Source organism: Micrasema longulum, unplaced genomic scaffold (assembly GCF_059751315.1).
Source record: "Micrasema longulum isolate JH-2025_06_02 unplaced genomic scaffold, ASM5975131v1 h1tg000244l, whole genome shotgun sequence".
Taxonomy (NCBI): Eukaryota; Metazoa; Arthropoda; class Insecta; order Trichoptera; family Brachycentridae; genus Micrasema; species Micrasema longulum.
The window spans coordinates 517,385-540,362 of NW_028277449.1; the positions used below are offsets into that span (position 1 = coordinate 517,385).

The window sequence follows — 22,978 nt, forward strand, 5'->3', positions numbered from 1 at the left end:
GATTTTGCCATTTTAAAACGAATGTTTTTTTTTAATCGCGCAATAATAAAAAAAAACATAAATTAGATGAAAAAAATATTTTTTAAAGGTTTTTCTGTTAAAAAATATACTCAAAAGCTTTATGTTACTAAAATATAATTACTTTTAGACCGGCATATTACGCCATTTCAAATTTAGACTGAACTTAGGTATCTGGGATTTCAAAAAATACTGAGTATTGAAGTAATTTTTGTTATTATCATTTAAAAGTAATAAATTGTACATGAAAGTGGCTGGAGCCATATTTATTCTTTTTTGATTTAAAAAAAAAATACAAGCATTTTAAATCACATACGTTTTTGTGACATTTTCCTTTATTTCTACATAAAATTATGCGTTCGGTAATACTTAAAAAATATGTAATTTGTTGAAATATTTTAGTTAAAACCTTACTTTATAGAATTGTATTTTCTTTTTTTTTTAAAGAAGATATATCTGGTTGTAATATTTAATTTAAAACAACATCTTATTTACGTTTTTATGACCAACATACAGGCCCTTACCGAAAACGGAAAAGGCGGGTTTTTCTTATTTAATTAATAATCTAAAAAGTATAAAATAATATAAAAAATTAAAATAAAATGGGAGTTCTATTGTTAACGCGGAAATTTATAATTTTAAAGTAAATGAGGATCTTCAGCCCTACGGGAAATTGGATACAGTAAATATTTTCTCGCTCGCGGTAAAAATTAAAGCATTTCATTGTAATGCAAAATTTCTTGAAAATTTTCAATTATTTTAATAAAAACGAATTACTTTAAGCGACGTCACTGGTTCATATAAATCAACCAATGATAAGAGAGCTGTGAAAGATATCCGGTTTGCTTACCGTAAACAGACTAATTGGCAGAACTGACAGAGAATAGGCGGAAGAGAACCTATGACGTCACACGCGGAGTTTTTTCAGAAAATCAAAATTTTTAAAATTATAGCGCTAATCATCCGGTAAATACAAATTGATAAAAGAAAATTGGCTTAGTTTAAGTCTATTTCCTACTTCCTTAGTGAAGATAACTCTCTTACCTTCCCATTGTAATACGGCTCATGTTTTGTAATTTTTATACAAGTTAATAACTAAGTAGTAGTTTGAAAATAAAGAAACATAAACACTCTATACCTACTAGGGGCGAATCAACCAAATAAGGGATTATGCACAGCTTACCATTATATTTGACATTCAATAATATTTTTTTATAGTTACTATGTTTATGGAAAAATTGTTGTTTATAATATATCACCACCACCGTTTATAAATATATATATATAACACTATCACCATGTAAAGCGCCCTTGAGGTATTTTATTACGAAAATGGCGCTTTATAAGTTATCCATAATTAATTAATTATATCTTCCTACAAAAAAATATTAAGTGTGCCCAGCGCCCAGTATATTTCAATAAACTTTTGTACAAGTATTGTATTAAAATAGTGTAAAATAAAGCTACGCATATCGCATATCGCATTGTTGATAATAATTGTTGTTTGAGTTGATTTTCACATAACCACAGAAAAAACAGTCATTTATAATTATATTTTTATATTTATAATTTCTCTGTACGTGTGATGTCATCGAACTCCTTCTCAACGGCTTAACCGATTTACGTGCGGTTTTCAGAGAAATAAAGACCTTTGCGCTGTGCGTGTTCGTAGATATTAAAATCTTTAATTGAATATGTAAAAAAGAAGTTAGGAGCATAAATGTTTTATTCATTGATCCACCAGGGTTGCATTCGAGAAGAATGCATTAGCAAAAAAATGGAAAGACGTTGTTTTTTTGTGTATAAAAAAAGATTGTTTTTTAATGTTTACAAACAACGTTTGTATTTTGCCGATTTTAATTATATTATTTCCTTAAATTCCTAATAATTTCTACCCGTTCATTTCTTTTTACTGTATTTTTGGTAATACTAAAATAATATTAAATTCAATTCATTTTTTAGCACGAAGTTTGACGTTTGCAAAAATAATGCATATGAGAAAAAATATTTTATGTTTTGGAAGTCAACCATTAACAAGTACCTAGGTACCTACTTAAATTCAATATTTGAATATTAACAGTTTTTAGTTTTGAAATGTAATCAGAAACATGTACTTAGGTACCTACTTATCAATAAAAAGTCGGTTGCCAACGTTCGGGCCGGACAACGTCTGTCGAATCCGCTAGTTATGTATCAAATTACGCAGTTATTAAAAAATGTTGCAAAAATGCAAATAAAATAGTTGAATTTAAATACAAAAAAAGCTGAAAATCGGACTCAATCCAGTTCCTTGAGCAAAGCAGTGTTTGTGTTATTGCATAATTAATGCCTATTAAATTAATGTCGCATGTTGCAAGTCGCTATAGCATACATACGTTTTAGTTTGCGAGCAGTAAGCATCAGACGGTACCAAACAGAGCATTTGACCCACTAGGTCAACGCATCGGGTCGCGGGACTTGAATTTATAATAATAAGAGTCAACTGACTGCTGACAAGCGCTCCATTACTCCGATGCGCATTACTCATCCATCAATGTGTATAAACAAGAACGCGAACAGCTGTAGGATTGATGCAATAAAGGAGATTGCCATCATAGCGGATATTTAACTTGGAATTTGGACAGAATATAATGTTAGGTTTCCCAGAGATATGTACGATAGAGTTGGCCGATGATGTATGAGGTTTTTTTTATTTTTTTAGACATCAAAGTGAAAGGGGTCTAAAAAGTTGCATTTTAAATCACATTGAACGTAAAAATTATTTAAAAAAATATTCCATACTTCTTTTGACCCTCAACCGAGGTTTGAAGTTTATCACTGTCTGAACATTTTGTTAATTATCTATTTTGATAAAATTATTTTGTGTCAGTAAATAAATAACTTAATTATATTACAAATTCGAACACGCTTTAAAACTACCGAAATGCAAAAAGTTTACACTCCGCGGAACTGATTCCGTCGAGCGCCTGACTAATTGACGAAAACAATGGCCCATTAAAACAATGCTACCCATTTATTACGAAACCAAGTGCAACTCACGCCCTAAGATGCTTATTTAATAAGATTTAATGCACATTATAAAATTTAATTGGACTGATTTACTTACTCAAATTCGAAATGACAGCCGGCTTAGAGCAAAAAATCGACTTTTTCGAAAACTTCAAGCTCTGGTTGAGGGCCAAAAGTAGTATCAAATATTTAAAAAAATATTTTTTGCATTCTGAGTAATCTAAAAGTCATCTTTTTAGACCCCTTTCATTTCTAAATTCGAAAAAAAATCATTATCGGCCCACCCTAATGTACAATTACAGAAATCGATCAACGATAGGTTAAAATAAATTCAAATCTAGTGCAGATATAATAAAAAAGACGAAGTGACGATATGTAACATGGTTTCTAAGATGTATTAGCTATTTTAAATGAATAATTGATTGTGCCAGTTTGCTAGCTGAAATCAATTAAAATATTCCCCTTTGTCGCACTAGACACATTACGTTACTGAACAACAACGAATGTAGCACCAGAGAAGCTCAGAATTCTCTATTAGGATTAGAAATTAGTAATTTTTCAAAATTTGTGAGGATGAACTATCTTGACTTATTTAACGACTTAGCTCTGTTTCACCGCAAACGGAAGCTGAGTCTTATTTATAACAATAATATTTAGCCTCTTTTAGTAATATTTAACCTCTTATAGAAAAAAAATGATATAAAATAAACAACACATTTTACACAAATCACTTCGTGAACCATACTCCTTATTCAAAACTTTGGAGATACCGACACAAATGGAACCACGTGTTATGCATATTCTCGTTACATTTTGTTGTCCTGTTCAGAAAATGTAATATATATTGTGTTGTGTACGTAATTTTTGCTGTTAGGTTTATGTATTTTAAGTAATAATATTACTTTATTTTACCAATATAGCACTGTGTGCACAACTTTAAACTTAAATGAATAATGAATTGATGTACGTGAATGGAAACGTAGGTAGAAAGTAATAAAAAAAGACGAGGCATAATTATTATCATTGCTAACTTACACATAGAGCGTATAAAGCAGTAGCAAGCCGTGATTTATTTTATAGGTAATCTACAAAAAATGTTCATGAATTTGTACTTACATATAAGTACATAATATATAAGTAACTAGCTGACCTAACAGACGTTGTCCTGCCCGAACATTAGCTTGCCTGCTATTAGCTTGGAAAAAGTATTTTTTTTATAAGTAGGTACCTAGGTACTTGTTTGTGATTAAATTCCAAAACTAAAAACTGTTAATATTGAATTTTAGTAGGTACCTAGGTACTTGTTTATGGTTGAATTCCAAAACATAAAATAAATATTTTTTCAAATATGGCATTCTTTTTGCAAACGTCAAACTTCGGTCTTCTCACCAACAGAGTGGTGTACTTATGTAGGAATACGATTTTAAAAAATGTATTGTATTTAATATTATTTTAGTATTACCAAACATCCTGTAAAAATAAATAAATTCGAAGAAATTATAAGGAATTTAAGAAAAAAATCTGATTGGAATCCATAAAAAGCAAATTTTGTTTATAAACATTTAAAAACAAACTTTTTTATACACAAAAAAACAACGTCTTTCCATTTTTTTGCTAATGCATTCTCCTCGAATGCAACCCTGGTAGATCAATGAATAAATGCTCCTAACTTCTTTTTTACATATTCGATTAAAGATTTTAATATTTACGAATGCGCACAGCGCAAAGATCTATATTTATCTGAAAACCGCACGTAAATCGGTTAAGCCGTTGAGAAGGAGTTCGGTGACATCACACGTACAGAGAAATTATACATATGTATAAAAATGTAATTATAAATGACTGTTTTTTCTGTGGTTATGTGAAAATCAACTCAAACAACAATTATTATCAACAATGCGATATGCGTAGCTTTATTTTACACTATTTTAACACAATACTTGTACAAAAGTTTATTGAAAAATACTGGGCGCTGGGCACACTTAATATTTTTTTTGTAGGAAGATATAAACGCTGGTGGTGATATATTATAAGCAACAATTTTTCCATAAACATAGTAACTATAGAAAAATATTATTGAATGTCAAATATAATGGCAAGCTGTGCATAATCCCTTATTTGGTTGATTCGCCCCTAGTAGGTATAGAGCTATATTTGAAATGTAATTTGACCTGAAATAAAAAAGTAAAACATTTTGGTGAAACAGAGTATTTTGTCATCACATGCTACGGATTTAATCAAATGACACCTTTTGGGAAAGTATTCCATACCATAAGACATGCGACCACAATGCGCACACCGGAGTGGTGCGCTGGTTAGGTACTGGTATTATGACTTTATCTTTTGCTGTAGATGTAGCTGATCTAAACGAAATAAATCTGTCAGCTAGTCATCTGGAATGTATAATTCTTTAAGATACTTTTATTATTCTTGCCGATGAGGCTCAGTGCTAAATAAGCTCCTGACGTTCCTGCGACCGGTGTAGATCTAATGTGATGGGTCGCCGTAAATTAATTCTAGCCTTAGACTTGAATAGCTGAAGAGCGCTCTCACATCCTCAGGTCAAATGATCCCTCAGTGATTCTCGCGAACCATCGGATCAAAAATGCGGCTTCTTTTGTGATGAAAATCATGAAATTTACATAAAATTAATGTAGTTATGAAACGTGAAACTGAGATAATAGCACATTTGTGAAAAAGGTGAATAATCGAATCTACACAACAGTTGGAATGTTTTTGACTTTAACAAACTATAAACGATGAATACACTTGTTGTTTTTAATTACAAATAAGAATTTAATTATGTATTTGACCAGTTTTAATGATTTTTAAAAGACCGTAAGATTTTCTAGTTCTGTGGGTGTTTTCTGCAAATTGAGAAATGCATTTTTTGTGATCGACACCATTTTCAGAAGGTGATTAATACAGTTTTTCGTACGACGGCGGTCTGGCTGTTTTTAGCAGAACATAGAATTGACCCAACTGCACCCATAACATCAATATCCCATTTTTTTAAATTATGGACTGGCAGCTTTCTGCATAACTACGTTCAAATGTGCATAGTTTTATCATCCGCACTGCAGAACCTACATCTAGATGTTTCAGAGAGATTCATTCAGCAAGGTGTTTATTCAAGTCAACCCTTGTTTTCCAAATCTTTCGAGCGCTTTCATATACACTTCTACGGAGAAGCTTTGGCATATAATTAAAAAATAAAATGATCTTTAGTCGTTATTTATACCTTTCCTTTATTGAAAAAAATCAATATTTTACGCTGTTTTTTTTATATTTTTAAACATCCTGTATTTGCCGGTCGTTTGAATTTTCTATTATGTCTCGGAATATTTTTTCGCCATTTTTCATAATCAGTACTGGCGCATAAAAGTTCGGAGATTGGGAAAGGCAATTTCCCCTTCGCGTTTCAATTTCCCCGCCCCATTGTTGCCAGCCATTGAAATGTTGCCACGTCATACGTGCTATAACGTGAACAAATATACGGCCCGATTTTCGGTTGATTTTTGGACAAAAGACTAATTCCGCGAATTTGCAGCCTGAAATTATACGGATTGTTTGAAATTGAAGGCAAATGAACCGAATTTAATACGTTTTCAAAACCATTTGGAATATTCGTAAGTTTTCATCCGGCGCAAAATTAAGGCGCGCGAAGGAAATAAATATTTTTCATAATAAACAGGATGTTCTTTAAGCCCTGTCACCAGTGGCGGCTGAAGGGACTAAAAATGGAGGGGGGGGGGGGTAATTTTTTTGACTAAATAGGTACATGTATATTTCACAATAAAAATACAGGTACATTAATATGGAGGCAGTCACAATATGATACACAAATGCACAAAATATTAATTTTTATTTATAATTTTGAAAAACCCGTTAGGGTTAAATAAGAAACATTATAAGATCTAGTTCCACTCGTCCATGGGCTTTGTAGCTGCACGATGATTGGTTATCTAGCTTTCATATACCAACTTTAAAATACCTAAATTTTATAAATGGGGTCTAGAATTCCAATCGTCTATGCGCTTAGTAGCTGCAAGACGTGTTGTAATCTTACTCCTTTTTATTATTCATATATTTTATTTTTTTTTTGTATCATTAATACACTAAATTTATTTGTCAATTTTTAAAATGTGTAAATGGGGGCTAAATTTCTAACTGTCTATGCGCTCTGTAGCTGCAAGACGTCCTGTAATCTAGCTCCTATCTGTTATATTTTTTTATTGATCTTAATTGAAAACGAGGAACTAGAATCCCAACCGTCCATGCACTCTGTAGCTGCAAGACGTACTGGGATATTTATTAATTGTACAGCGCCCTTGAGGTGATTTTCACAAAAATGGCGCTATATAAATTATCCAACTATATATATATATATAGTCATATTTTTACTCGTCTGGTTAGTGTATTTATTTAACGGAAATTGACATTTGATTATAAAGCTTTTCTAAGCTAAAGGGATAAAAAATGAGGAATTTATACGATTTAGCCATTTAAAAACACTTTTTCTTTTAAATCTTGCTCTTAATATAAATTAAATAAACATTGGACAAAAACAATTATTTTTTACAGTATGTTTGGTAAAAAATATACTAAATAATTTTACGTATTTCCAATATCGACCAGCAGATTACGCCGATTAGTATTTGTATTTATTACCAAATATACCGTACAAATTTTATTTTTATTTTCACTGTTTTGTATTAGATACTCACTATTTTGCAAATGCCATATATTGTATTATTTTTTTATAGTAAACACCAATTTTTCGCCGATGAACTGTATTTATTTACGAGGAAAACGAAAAACAAACCGACAAGAGCGTTGACTTAGAGATTACGTACGCGTTGACTGCGATAACTTAACCATGTTCATTATTGTTCATTGTGATCGCTCAAATGGTTAGCATGTTTTTAAGCACGTCGATAGTTATTTGTGATTGAGCTATAGAAGAAACCGATTGAAGATTAGTCGACCTTATTTCGCTGGCGTGTTTCATCATCATCGTTGGTTCTACAGTCCGCTGAAGGCCTTGCCCTCACCCAACATTCCTCGCCATCATTTATAATAGGATTCAACCACGTGTCTTCTAAAATATAAATAGTAAAGACGTTTTTTGAAAATTATATTTGATTGTCAAAATTCCTACCTAGGAGACTCAAGCTGGCCACCCACGAGGCCTGCTGGTCCGTGATGGTGAGCTGCGCCCCCCTGGCTGACAGGGCCCCGTTGGTCGTATTGCCCTGAAGGGAGTCCATGGCGGGGGACATGTAGCCCTTGCCGAGCCCCGCGGCGAAGGGGCCCAGAGAGACCGCCAAGGCTGCGAGCACCTGGAACAGAAGTAATATTAAAATATCAGTTAGTAAAAAACGTGCGTGCTAAACGCATGCACGCAGAAGATGTATGAATCTAGAGGAAGCTAGATCTGTATGCAAAGATAGTGATTTAAACAAAAAATATACATATTCTGAAAACATACAGTCAAACATAACAAGTATTTAAAAGCAACGATTTTCTAACATAAAAAGACCAACAACAACAAACCATCACGCCGTTTTCCCGTAGGGGTAGGCAGAGAGGATAGAACGCCATAACACTCTATCTTGGCATACAGACCTCGCTTCCTCTACATTCATACATCTTCTCATGCACGCACGCCGATTATTCCTACTTTTGACATGTCCATCTTCAAGTATTTGATCGACTTGATCGTGCCATGTCTTTCTCGGTCTTCCTCGTTTTCTGCATCCATCAACATTTGCATCGTAGATCCTTTTAGCCGTTCTTTCGCTGTCCATTCGCTCTACATGTCCAAACCAACGCAGCACACCTTTCTTGATTCTGTCAATAATGCATGTCTCAGCCTTACACACTTCACGGATCTCGACATTTGTGCACCTATCATACATCGTTTTATCACACATTCGCCTGAGGGATCGCATTTCGACAGCATTCAACCTACTTTCATCATTATTTTTCCAATTCCAAAAGACCAATTAAGTTTTTATAAATTATGCAAAAGATTTAAACACTAAATGTTACAAAAAAATCAAATTAATAAGAAACTTAAGTAAGAAAAGAATGATTGTTACCATTTGCGTTTTCCATGGAGGTTGTCATAGGTAATAAAAAAAATACCGAATGCACACCCCGAGCTATCCACGCACACACTCATGAACGCACATATAAAACATACATAAACATACATTACATGTGGCACATATACATAACACAAACCACTCAAGATGTACATTCAGCAACTATCCTCAACTCCATGAAGAAATTTTATGTACAAATGCAACGTGCAGTTAAAAATGCCTACATCAATACTGAGTCCATTATTATTTCTACAGGTACGTCTAATGAATGAATTTGTGATATAACTGTTTTTACAAGTTGCCATATAAAAAAGGGAATTTAATCTGGTATAGCGAAGAGGACAAAGGAAACCAATATTTTGTAAGAGGTATGACGAATCAACCATATTAATAAGAATTTTGAAAATAAAAATTAAATCACATGTTAGACGCCTTTTTTGTAGTGATTCTATATTAAAATTAATCAAAGATGCGCTGTAATCATTTTCAATGTTACCAAAACGATATTCCAGGCTCCTTATAAATTTATTTTGAACGTTCTCGATTTGATTAATATATACATTTTACTGAGGGGACCATACTAATGAAGCGAATTCGAGTTGACTACGCACATAAGTATAGTAAAGAAGTTTGAGTGTATCTGGTGATGAGAATATCTTGGAGATTCGTAAGATAAACCCCAGAAGTCCAGACGCCTTATTCAGTGATGTGGCGTTCTATCCTCTCTGGCTTCCCTTACTGGGAAACTATACAGTATTTCATAGACCCTCATTAATTTAAAATTGAAAAAAAAAGTGATATTTCAATATTTTCCCTTTTAAAAGTTATCTGTAGAATCCACCCTGTTCCATCCACTATCAAAGATCTACTGTATATCTGTTTGAATTACGCCCGAAGAAGCATCTCCTTCCTCTTCCTTAATCTCTCCTATTTTCCTATCTCTATTCCTTTTTCCAATTGAGGACTAGTATAGATCTTAATCAATTTATCTATTTTATTTTTTATAGCATACGTTCCGAAAGTATAGTTACATAAATAATCATTATCATGGTTTATTAACAAAAAATACAATTTCTATATCTAATACATACATACTTAGGTAATAGATTTCTCTGGATGATGTCTAGTCTGCTTAACTAGGTACAACCTGTTTTAAGGTAGACATTTTTATGCAAACATAAACAATCACGTCACTACCTACCTACAAGTAAATTTATTATTTATTTATTTATACTTTTACATTGTTTGTATTCTTTTTTTATACATATTAATGTTCCCTCGCTGGGGTGTCCCGTGCCGAGGCAAACATTTTACAAAATGTGAAACATGCCTAAGATTAACTATTTAACAAAGTTAACATACATAATAATAACAATAAAAAAACGTAATTCATCGAATTAACCTAATTATCATTAACATAATAAACAATAAAAAACTAAAATAATCTAAAATAAAACTAAAATAATAAGAACTTACTAATTGTCCTTATGGATAATAGTAGATTGTACACTTTAACCGAGTAGTTGGCCAATCCTCTTTGACCGAAGGTTGTATTTATTTTTATATTTTTTTGCAGCATCAGAGTGGAGTATCTAGTAACTCTTTGTATTTTAAACAGAAGGTAGAGAATAATGTCTACGTGCGTATAGTAACAAAGCTTTGACATAAAGTTGTTTTATAGATTTTACATTAAGATTTTCAAATATACCGAGGGAGCTAGTTCTGATTGGGACTCTTAAGATAATTTTTATTTAAGCTTTTTGTGCAATTATTATTTGCTTGATCAGTGTGTTATTTGCACATCCCCATCCAATTATCCCATATTCCAAAACTGATTGAGTTATTGCGTAATGTACTTTTACTGGTTCTTTTAAGCTTATTATATTTCTTATAGTTTTAAAAAAGTGAATTTGCTTTTTTCAATTTGATTAGTCCATCTTAAATTCCCATCTATATAAATTGCCAAAAATTTAATTGAATCTACTCTGTCCAACAATTTAAAAATACATTTAATATTCGGAATTCGGTTATTATAATTACAGCTGTGAATAGTTAAGGAAAGATTTAGATTAAATATAGTTTTATTATTAATTTTAAATGTTATGTATTTTGTTTTCGAGTGATTTAGTGTTACATAATTTGAGTCTAACCATTTTTTTATTAATTTTAAGTCATTTTCAGCTTTTCCACATACAATATCCCATGAGCGTCCTTGAGATAATAGCACAGTATCATCAGCAAAGATAATTATAGAGTCTTTTAAATATAAATAAGAAACAAAATTAGTCCAAGTATGCTTCCTTCAGGGACGCCAAATGAAATTTCCGTTACGTCGCTATATTTATTAATAATCTTTACTATTTGCTTTCTGTTTATCATGTAACTTTGGAACAGTTCCAATTCCTGATTGAGGATTCCTATATTCCTAAGTTTTTCAAAAAGTGTCATGTTTAATAGTATTATAGAGTTAAACAGTATTAAAATATACCATTTATAATTTTAGAATGTTTTTGAGTAAGTTTTCCGATAGAATAAATTCTTTTATTTTATGTTTGGAAGATGTTGACATTTAAAATTGAAATATTTATTTATTTATTTATTCACACTCTTTATCAAAATACAATTCCATATTCACTTTGCCCAGCTTACAAGGGTACGTACCCCGTTCCAAGCTAGGCAATTACATTTTTATATATTATAATAGTTAACAAATTAATATAGAGCACAGACAAACAAAATATAAACTTATTCGGATACACATTTTGATTCATATACATACAGACATACACATATATACACACATGTATATATAAATATACACATGTACATACACACACACGTACATACACCCATGCGCATACACATACATACATTCATAAAAACATAGACAATTTATTTATGCGAAACTTCATGGTTGTCATCTATAAATATATATTTTTTTAATTATTCCTTATTTTTTATTTTTGACATCCAGTAAGGTTCTCCAATCCGTGGCATGCATCAACTTTTCTGACTCCCTACGACCGATGTCATGAAAGAGCGAGGTCAACACCTTCCGTAACTTGACAACACTCCCGTCTTTCCACGATTCTGGCAAAAGGTTATGGACCTTTTTGCCTACGTTATAGTGTTGTCTCGATGCCAGAACAGTGTTGACCCCTTCACTTAGTATCAGATCCCTATTAGAGTATCTTGTATTATGGTTGTGGTTGACGCTTGGGTAAATGTCTCTCTTTATGTGTGTAACCACTACCGTTCTCAATATATACTGTTGAATAATATTCAGTACTCTGAATATATAATTATGTAGGTATCTGCGATTTATATGTAAAAGATTTTTATTCATAATAATTACTTGTTCATACATAATCAAAAACCATTATACCACAAAATATCTCTCTAAATTATGTGCAGTAAACAAATTCCTTCACCCCACGAATTGAGCAATAAATTATTTTAACGGCACATTCCTGTGTTTCGCAATTTGTGAAAATTAGCCGACGTCGACGTTTCTAAACTGAGTAAAATGTATCACTTGTAAACAAAATACCATGTGCGCATTGCCACAAGCGTCCAAAGTGTCGTTTGCACTCTACATACGTTTCGGATCGCATTTAGAGATGCAAGGCCGGTAGTATACCATTGGTAGTTTATTGTAAGAAACGTATTCTACCGTATAATACGGTATAGTACGGTATAATATGGTAGTTTTGGTAGAAAACGTTTTTCTTAATAAAATGGCTGTATAATAACATGATTATTTATTTATTTATGCTTTATTAAGTGAGTTCATAACATCTTAAGAACTAATATAAAATATAAATAACTATCTTCTATCACTTCTTCACAATATTTTAATTAATCCTACTTCGCCTGTTTATCTGAGAGAGCTCATCCAACCTCTTTCACAACACGGACTATCTCTTCGTTCTAGTAACGAGAGAGCCCTTTTAATACCCTGTCATCGCTCTAATTGTCTTGCCTCCTCTTTCACAGTAGTAGCCGCTCGATTGTGGAATAATCTACCCACTAATATTAGAGACGCCCCTTCTTTATTTACATTTAAGTCAAGATTGAAATGTCACTATCTAAATATTTAAATTGTTTCTTTATCCTTCTTTTTTCCTTCCCACCCCCTCTCCTCTCTTCATAGTATAGTGTTATTTTTTTTTATAAATATATTTATTTTTGTTAATCTTTGCTTTTAATTTTTGTATAAAATTGTAAGATTCAATATGTCCATGTATTTATAATTTTCTCAAACTGAACGGTTTGGGTAGGTAGGAAGAAATTGCCTTAAAGCAATATGCCCGCCCTTGTATGTATATTTATATAAAGTGTCAAATAAATAAATGAATGAATAAATAAATAAATAACATTTTTTTATAAAAATTTCCTAATAACATATTTTTTTAAATTAATTTGAAATATTTCGATCTTTTCTATCTCCATTATTTCTTTGGGTAACTCATTGTACAGCTTCAATCTTTTGTACAATGAGTTGAGATTCTGTTTTTCTCCTCATTGGTAATTTTTTTTTTTACCCCTTGTTTCATATGTATGACATTGTTGGTTAAATTTTATTTTTGTTTTTATTTTATTCATCCCCTTAATTATTTTATGTAAAAAAATGCCACATTATATTTAATTTGCTGCTTCACTGTGAGCAAGCCAATTTCTTTGTGCATTCTTTCTACGTTAGAATAGATATTTCTTTAAGGTATAATCCACATCGCCTTATTTTGAAGAATTTGTTTATTTTTAATTATTTAATACATAAAAAAAAAATGGAAGAACAGTTATTTATGTGTGGACATATTATTGTTTTATATATGAGAATACTACTTTTTAAATCTATTACATTTCGTAATCTTCCCATAAATGAAATTTTTTTTGTAACCTATTGGAGTATGTTTTTTAAAATTTACAATTTACATATGTCCATTTTACAAGACTTTTTTTTCTCTTTTTTATTAAATAAATCTCATATTAATATTTTCTAATGTGTTGAGAATTAATTGGATACTCTGTAATGTTCTCAATGTAACTAAAAATAAATACATATATTAAATGAAAATGAAATTGTATCATTCTGATAAGAGGTTATATTGAGAACTCGGTTATTTTGATGATCCGGATGGATGTCTTCGGCAGCGTCAGCACAGACCTTTTCAGGCAGGTTTCCAGAACCAACCTGCCTCTGGTCATGTCTGGTCTTGGTCATGATAGGAAGAGCAGTCAGGCAGCTGAACATGATCATTTTAAAGATCATCTTTCACATCAGTGAAACTGTACTGCTTTTGAAGAGTATTGTGCCTTTATAATTTCGGGCCATTTCACAATGGTTTTTGGCATGAAAATATGTTATTATAAAAATGAAACACTACTACAGTTTTGGGAGAGCACTCCTCCCATCGATGGGGTGATATAAAACAAATACCTAAAGTTAACAAAGAATATTATTCACAAGGTCATAGAATTTAAACAAATAATAAACTAATTATTCAGTGAATCTAAAAGCAAGGGGGTTATTTTCCACTTATCTAAGGTGTTAGCCCGAGGCGGCTTCTTAGTATGTGCATAAGTGCAGTGCACTGCCAAGTAAAAGTTTGTGTAAATAAATTAGTAAATTTATTGATAGTAAAAATATGTTATTGGTAGGTACAAAGAAACAGGGATTCGTTGCAATATTATACTCGTAAACATCATAATATTCAATACTAGCGCCAAAAGATCTAGCGAAATCGACTCTAGCGGACGATTTTCTCATCTTGTCCGCGCATGCGCAATCGTTCCAGTGCATATTCTGTTTTGCACAATCCTTTGCCCTGAATTTGTATAAAATATACCACATATCTCCTAAAATCGTCATTTGAGAGAGACAGACAATGCTTCATACCGATGAATTGTGCGTCAGAGGGAGAAGATAATATACATATTTCGGGCATTGCCAATGCATTCGCAGATTCGAAATTCGTTTGTAATATCACTCTGAACATGCATAATGACATGATATTAGTACGAATTTAGTTACCTATAACGTTTGTAAAATGTTGGGCGTTTCTGGTTCCGATGCGCGGGCTGTCATACTATTGCTCGTTTATCGCGTCAGACCTATCATATTATTATAATATTATAAAACCTAATATACAAGTTGACAAAATGTAAGGAATGCTATCTTTGTTTGGTTTTTTATATTTTACTTTTTATGCTGTTACATGTTCATTTAATTGCCATACTTACTAGTTCTTTGCTAAATGTATTATTATTGTGTTTTTTATGATTATTTTTTATTGTTAACTTTTCAAAATCATTCTTATGTTGTTGAAATTCCATTCGTCGATGCGTTCTGTAGCTGCAAGACTTTTTATGATGTTAACTATCGCATTATATTTATCATATTATGTAAATGTTATCAACTATCAAATATCTAAATTTAGTTAATGGTGTATAGAATTTCAACCTTCTATGCGCTCAGTAGCTGCAAGACTTGTTGTTATCGAACTTCTATTTTTATAAATTTGCTTTTTATCTCGTTTTTTGAAATGTCACTTAAACTCTAAACTTCATTGTCAAATAAAAATTTTAAAAATAAAAATGTAAATAGGGGCTAGATTTCTTATTGTCAATGCGCTCTGTAGCTGCAAGACGTGGCGGCCTCCGTGGTGTAGTGGTCAAGACGCTTGACTCACGCACGGAAGGTTCCGGGTTCGATTCCCGGTGAGAACACAAAAATTAAAATGTGATTTTTCTCAAGCCTGGGTGCTCTGTGATGTAATTCACCACTGTAATTAGGCCTCCTGGCCTGTTGTGGTGCAAAAAAAAAAAATGTTAATGTTAAAATGTTAAATGTTAAATGTAATCTAGCTCCTATATATCATAATTGTAGACGAGGAACTAGAATCACAACCGTCCATGCGTTCTGTAGCTGCATGTCGTGCTGGGATATTTATTTATTTTACAGCGCTCTTGAGGTGATTTTCACAAAAATAGCGCTATACAAATTATCCAAACATTGTTATTATTAGGTCTAAAAAAAAAGATTTTCTAGTACTTACTTGAGTTCCATACCGCTTATGCGGTTCCAGCGAAGTTGTCGTTTCACCCTGCGCCATTTTAACTATTTTTACACCCTTTGGGGTTAAAGTATTATCACTTTAAGCACAATTCACACTGTAAACATGTTTCACTTCACATTCAATTAAGTTTTATCGTTTCGAGTCTGTATCGTTTTTAGGGTCATCACTGTTTATATAATAGCCACTTTAGGAACTGTCAAATGTTCTAGAAATTTCGTTTCTGTCCATAGTGAGATACGCAGATCGCATGTCGAGGAATTTCTGAAACAAAAAAATAACAGGTCATAAAATTAGTAACATAAATAGAGGGAAAGTAAATATGCAGAAGTTTTTAGTATGTTTGTGTTGATTAAATTAGAGTTTTATATGCATTAGTTTTGTTTGGTTTATCTTCAAGGAAATGAGGTCTTTAGAATCGAATTCCTGATTGTTGAGTAAGTTGAGTAATTGTAGTTTATTTGATTTAATAGCATAATTATACATTTTTACAATTTAAAAAAATTTCACTTGTTATATTTTTACTAAAACTAAAATCCCACCAAGCCACTTTTTGTAGCTTGTTGGTGAAGATTATATTTATACTGACTTAATAATATTATTTACATTTATACTGACTTAATAATATTATTTACATTTATAAAAACAATGAATAACATATCAAAATTAACAGCCGGAAAGATCAGAATAAACATGTTTATACAAATAATAATATATACATTAATTTTTTAAATACAAGAATATATATATGAAAAAATAAAATATTTACACCTAAGCTACTATTCATATATAAACTCTTGATCGAGTAGCCACTCTCTTATTTTGCTCTTGTTACAATGTGAGTTAAATTTAAGTTCTTTTGGTAATAAATTAAAAATTCTATTGGGTAAAGTGTTGAGACTGTTGAGTGACATTTAGAGATATTATATGTAGGCATCATAATAATAATATAACTATAACTAATATGAAAATATAACTAAATGTGAGATCAGCGTGAACGGAGATATTCTGAATCAGGTGGAAGAATTCGTGTACCTGGGAAGTATGTTTACTAGGGACGGAAAGGCCGATAAAGATATTGAAAGGAGGGTGAGTGCCGGGAACAGGGTGAACGGTGCACTAAAATCTACTTTGGCAAACAAATGTTTATCGCAGGAGGCTAAACTAGCAGTCCACAACGGAGTTCTAGTTCCAACTCTAATGTATGGGAGAGAAGTATGGAATTGGAAAAATAATTATGAAAGTAGGTTGAATGCTGTCGAAATGCGGTCCCTCAGGCGAATGTGTGGTAAAACGATGATAGGTGCACAAATGTCGAGATCCGTGAAGTGTGTAAGGCTGAGACATGCATTATTGCCAGAATCAAGAAAGGGGTGCTGCGTTGGTTTGGACATGTAGAGCGAATGGACAGCGAAAGAACGGCTAAAAGGATCTACGATGCAAATGTTGATGGATGCAGAAAACGAGAAAGACCGAGAAAGACATGGCACGATCAAATACTTGAAGATGGACATGTCAAAAGTAGGAATAATCGGCGTGCGTGCATGAGAAGATGTATGAATGTAGAGGAAGCAAGGTCTGTATGCCAAGTTAGTGTTATGGCGTTCTATCCTCTCTGCCTACCCCTACGGGGAAACGGCGTGATGGTTTGTTTTTGTTTTTGTTATATATCCGGGCAGACAAATAAAAAATTTATTTATTCAATACGTTTATCTACATACTAAATATGTATTTCAAGGTATACGTAACACGAAAAAAAATCTTGAAATAAAAATACAATACTAAACGGTCTTTCATTAAAATTGACACAATTTAATAATTAAAAAAAAACACTTAAATAATTCAGTGAAACACAATTTTTTTATTTTGTTTGAAAGGTTACATTATGCCATTAAGAATGAAAAATAATATTTAATTATTTTTGCACCACAACAGGCCAGGAGGCCCAATTACAGTGGTGAATTACATCACAGAAAACCCAGGCTTGAGAAAAATCTTTTTTTTTTTTTTTTTTTCATCTTAAAGGAATAACCCGCTAAGCCTCTATTTTGAGGGTTGTCAGCAGGTGGGATAGAGGGAATATGGGAGGAGGTATTAAAAAATACACCACAACACCCAGACCAATTGAGAGAAAAATCTTTCTTGGATTATTTTCTTGCAACTGGCGGGAATTGAACCCGCGACGCCAGTTTCACAGTTGGCCGTCTTACCAACTGCGCCACGACGCCTGTTCTCACCGGGAATCGAACACGGAACCTTTCGCGTGTGAGTCAAGCGTCTTGACCACTACACCACGGAGGCCGCCGTTCATGTGAGTACCACGACTTTTCTGTACATACCGCATTCTGTCAACCCAATTTCCCATCACTCTTTCACGTAAATTTGGTGTTATTTCACCAATAACACGTTTCTCCGAATTCTACAAATTCTAAAATTCTGTTTGCTTAAATAACCGTTTAACCAAAAATGAGCTTCATCACTTAACATCAATGCATTGATTTGTGCTTAAGCAAAATCAGCAAATAAACGACGTTGGTGGTGGTCTGCTGGCTTTAATTTTTGAACCAATTGAATTTTGTAAGGGTGTAAACTCAAATCTTTTCCTAAAATTCTCCATGTTGTTGTTTGAGAAAGATTTAATTCTTGGGAACGACGTTCAATTGATAAATTTTGATTATCTCTTACACTTGCTGCTACTGCATCAATATTCTCTTGTGTACGTGCATTTTTTTGTCGTACTGGTATCGTACTTGCATCGTGTCAAAAAAAAATCATTTTCAAATTTGTCTGCAATACGATGAAAAGTGGGTCGATTAACTGAATAATGTCGTCCATGAATTATTTTTAAATTTCTTTCAGTATTCACACATGAACACTGATTTTGATAAAACAATTTAATAACTTCGAAACTTTGTTGAAGCGTGAAGGAATGATAAAAAAAATAAGTGTTGAGATTATACCCATTTAAAATTGTATCATCCCTATTGGAAGACTCTTTATTATTTATATCTATTTGAGAAGTTTATATATATTTGATATGTTTTTTATTTATTTATTTATTTTATTATATTAATATACTCGTTCACGGCCTCGTTGTGTAGTTATTCGGATATATTCCTTGGTACCTACACTCTACACTACGCACACAGATGCGTTTCTACTTTCATCTCCCAGGGAACAGCCAAATGTAAGCCGAGTGTTTTTACAGTTATTTACTAGGAAAAAGACAATAGATCATGTTTACTGCATACCAAAATAAAATAGGGACGAGTTTGAGTTTGGGTATCGTCTATTGTCTTGTTAACCTTAATAATAAGTTAAGGAATGCTATCTTTAAAAGTAGTTAGTTTATTATATTTTACTTTTTGTGCTGTTACATGTTCACTTAATTGCCATACTTACTAGTTCTTTGCTTAATGTATATATTATAAATATATATATTATTTTTTATCATTAACTTTTTAAAATCATTCTTATGTTGTTGAAATTCCATTTGTCGGTGCGTTTTGAAGCTGCAAGACTTTTTATGATGTTAGCTATCATGTTAGGTAAATGTTATCAACTATCAAATATCTAAATTTAGTAAATGGGTTCTAGAATTTCAACCGTCCATGCGCTCAGTAGCTGCAAGACTCGTTGTTATCTAAATTCTAATTTTATAAATTTACTTTTTATTTCGTTTTTAAAATATCACTTAAACTCTAAGCTTCGTTGTCAAATAAAAAAATAAAAAATAAAAATGTGAATAGGGGCTAGATTTCTTATCGTCCATGCGCTCTGTAGCTGCAAGACGTTCTGTTATCTAGCTCATATATATCATAATTGAATTATATCATAATTGGAGACGAGGAACTAGAATCCCAACCATCCATGCGCTTTGTAGCTGCAAGAGGTGTTGGGATATTTATTTATTGTACAGCGCCCTTGAGGTGATTTTCACGAAAATGGCGCTATATAAATTATCCATACATTATTATTATTATTCTTAGCGCGTTTGCCTACCATGCAAGAGGTATAGGGTTTGATTCCCGGCACGGTTGATATTAAATATTTAGTTTAAAATGTGCTATTACACTACAGAATCAAGAAAGGGGTCCTGCGTTGGTTTGGACATGTGGAGCGAATGGACGACGAAAGAACGGCTAAAAGGATTTACGATGCGAATGTTGATGGATGCAGAAAACGAGGAAAAGACATGACACGAGCAAGTCCATCAAATACTTGAAGATGGACATGTCAAAAGTAAGAATAATCGGCGTGCGTGCATAAGAAGATGTGTGAATGTAGAGGAAGCGAGGTTTTAATTAGTATGAGTGTTTACATAGCGAAATTAAAGGTACCGTCCACCATCTTTGAAATGATTATACAAAGTTGATTTATGTGAACTTAGTGTTGAAAAAAAAAAAGAATTTGAGATGAATAAGTCAGTCAGATACCAACATAATATAAAGATTCTTAAATTTCACACAAGTCATGGTCAAAATTGCTTTGTCTACAAAGGTGTAAAAAATTATAATAATCTTCCCAATGAACTTAAAACCATTAAAAATAATACACCAATAAATAAATTTAAAGTAAATCTAAAGAAATTTTTTGAACACGTGTAAAAACTACATTAAATTTTAATTAGTATGAATGTTTTATTGTTTTGTTTTTTCTTTCTATATCCTTGGTTTTTTTTTTCTTATGTACTCGTTTTTATAATTATATGAATTCTTGTAATAAACAATAAACAAATACTACAGTGTAAGTCACTCTCCAAGCACAAGAGTTACTCGTAGTCTCTTTTTTGGAGAGTTACAGTAATAACATTTACTAGATGTGTAAAAGTAGAAATGTATAGAATTTAAAAAAAAACATGTGCCTTTTGTGAAATTTATTAATAAAAAAAATAATAAAAAATACTTTTTTTTTTAAATGTCCGTTTCCTTATTATTTCATTTACAATTTAAATTCCTTTACACCTGAAGATAAGTATGATGAATGACTTGAGTAGTTATTGGGCTTACTAATAACTAAAGCTCGTAAGGTAAGCTATTTCAAAAGTTCAAGTTTCATAGGAACTTTCAACGCGTGGGAGGTTGCCTTGAAACCCAATCGTATAAAGGAGTTATTCATTATGTAATGAATCGAGACAGGTGTAATTTATTATTATTATTGATAACTTACATCATTCTACTCGTCCATGTGCTTTGTAGCTGCAAGACGTTTGGTAATGAAGTTTCCAAAATGTTTTCTGTGTACGGGCGGATTAAGAATACAGTTCTGTGTAGAACCAGAATTCTGGACGAGAGTTTTTGACTCTATGATAGTAATAATAATGTTTGGATAATTTATATAGCGCCATTTTTGTGAAAATCACCTCAAGGGCGCTGTACAATAAATAAAAATCCCAACACGTCTTGCAGCTACAGAGCGCATGGATAGTTGGGATTCTAGTTCCTCGTCTCCAATTATGATATATTACAAATATGATATATATGAGCTAGATAACAGAACGTCTTGCAGCTACAGAGCGCATGGACAATAAGAAATTTAGCCCCTATTAACATTTTTATTTTAAATTTTTTTATTTGACATGGCTGCTCTCAGATAAAAATTTTGTGTAAGGAAATTGAGCGTAAATAAGTCCACCTCGTAGTGTCGTGGTTTGCGCGTTCGTTTACCGTGCTTGAGGTCCCGGGTTCGATTCTAGGGAAGATCGACACGATACCCTAGTTCTATAGGGAAATAACTAAAAATAGCTCATTATGAGTCCTGCACATATTTTTTTGTATTTTATTTATTTGTTATTTACAATTATTTTTTTTATATGAATGACAGTGTTCCATAGTCAAATTTGACGGATCTTTTTTACTGAAATATGGAAAAGGAGTGTTTCTTTACCATCTAGCATCATTAACTCAAAATACGATTTTGAGTAATTTTCCTATAGAACTGGGAAGTATCAAAATATTGATTAAAATGGTTCTACATTGCAATATTTCATCTTCCTGGATTAGCACTTAGGGATGATCACCTTACCTTCATTTATGTTTTTTTTATTTATGACAAAATACAAGGTTTTTAAACTTTACATATTACATTACTTTATTTGTACGAAATATTCCCAATCAGCAAAAGTGCTGGTATGAGGGGATATTATATATAATAATAAAATATTTTAAATAAAAAGTCGATAAAATAACATCACATATCACTCGTCACACGGGCTGTAAGAACCGTTTTATTTAGGTTTTTTTTATCTGGAACGCATGGTTTCCTTAGATATTCCAGAGCAGAGTTGTACAATGACTTATATAATATATAAGCCAACAAAGTTTGTAGAAACAAGTGTGATTCCTTATAACACTTGTCTATAAACATTTGGACAAACTTATAAGATATCGATGGCCTTATTTATAAACTTGGTATAAAGTCATGCCTATACGTATGTATTTCTTAGAATTGCACGCATGTAATATATTTTTCTTAGTAACATTAAAGTAGGATTCTAAAATAATGCATGATCCGTTGAAGTAATGTGAAGTTATGACTCGTTAGTCTGTACATTTAGCACTCAGTACTTGGTACTCAAAAGTGTCAAATCCCATGAAACAAGCCATAAACTTCGTGTTAATCGTTCTACGAACAGATCAAACGATAATATTATTCGTTACTAAAATAATGCGAATGTATGGGTGTATTTTATATTTGTACCTTTTTGCTATTTTTCCACATTCGCACCTAAGTGAAGCATCAGGGTTGAGATTAAGAAGATACACT

The 22,978-nt window shown here is 32.0% G+C and overlaps 1 protein-coding gene across 1 annotated transcript in view; it reads right to left on the reverse strand.

Annotated features, from left to right (window-relative positions):
- The window catches only part of LOC148283366 (facilitated trehalose transporter Tret1-like), a 78,703-nt gene that overhangs the window by 22,535 nt on the left and 33,190 nt on the right, over positions 1 to 22,978 (reverse strand). The window contains exons 2-3 of the mRNA XM_088223648.1: positions 16,196 to 16,477; positions 8,189 to 8,369 (exon numbers count right to left, since the gene is read on the reverse strand). Of these exons, the coding sequence (XP_088079774.1) occupies positions 8,189 to 8,369; positions 16,196 to 16,252 (238 nt within the window). The 5' untranslated portion in view covers positions 16,253 to 16,477. The remainder of the gene's footprint in view (positions 1 to 8,188; positions 8,370 to 16,195; positions 16,478 to 22,978) is intronic.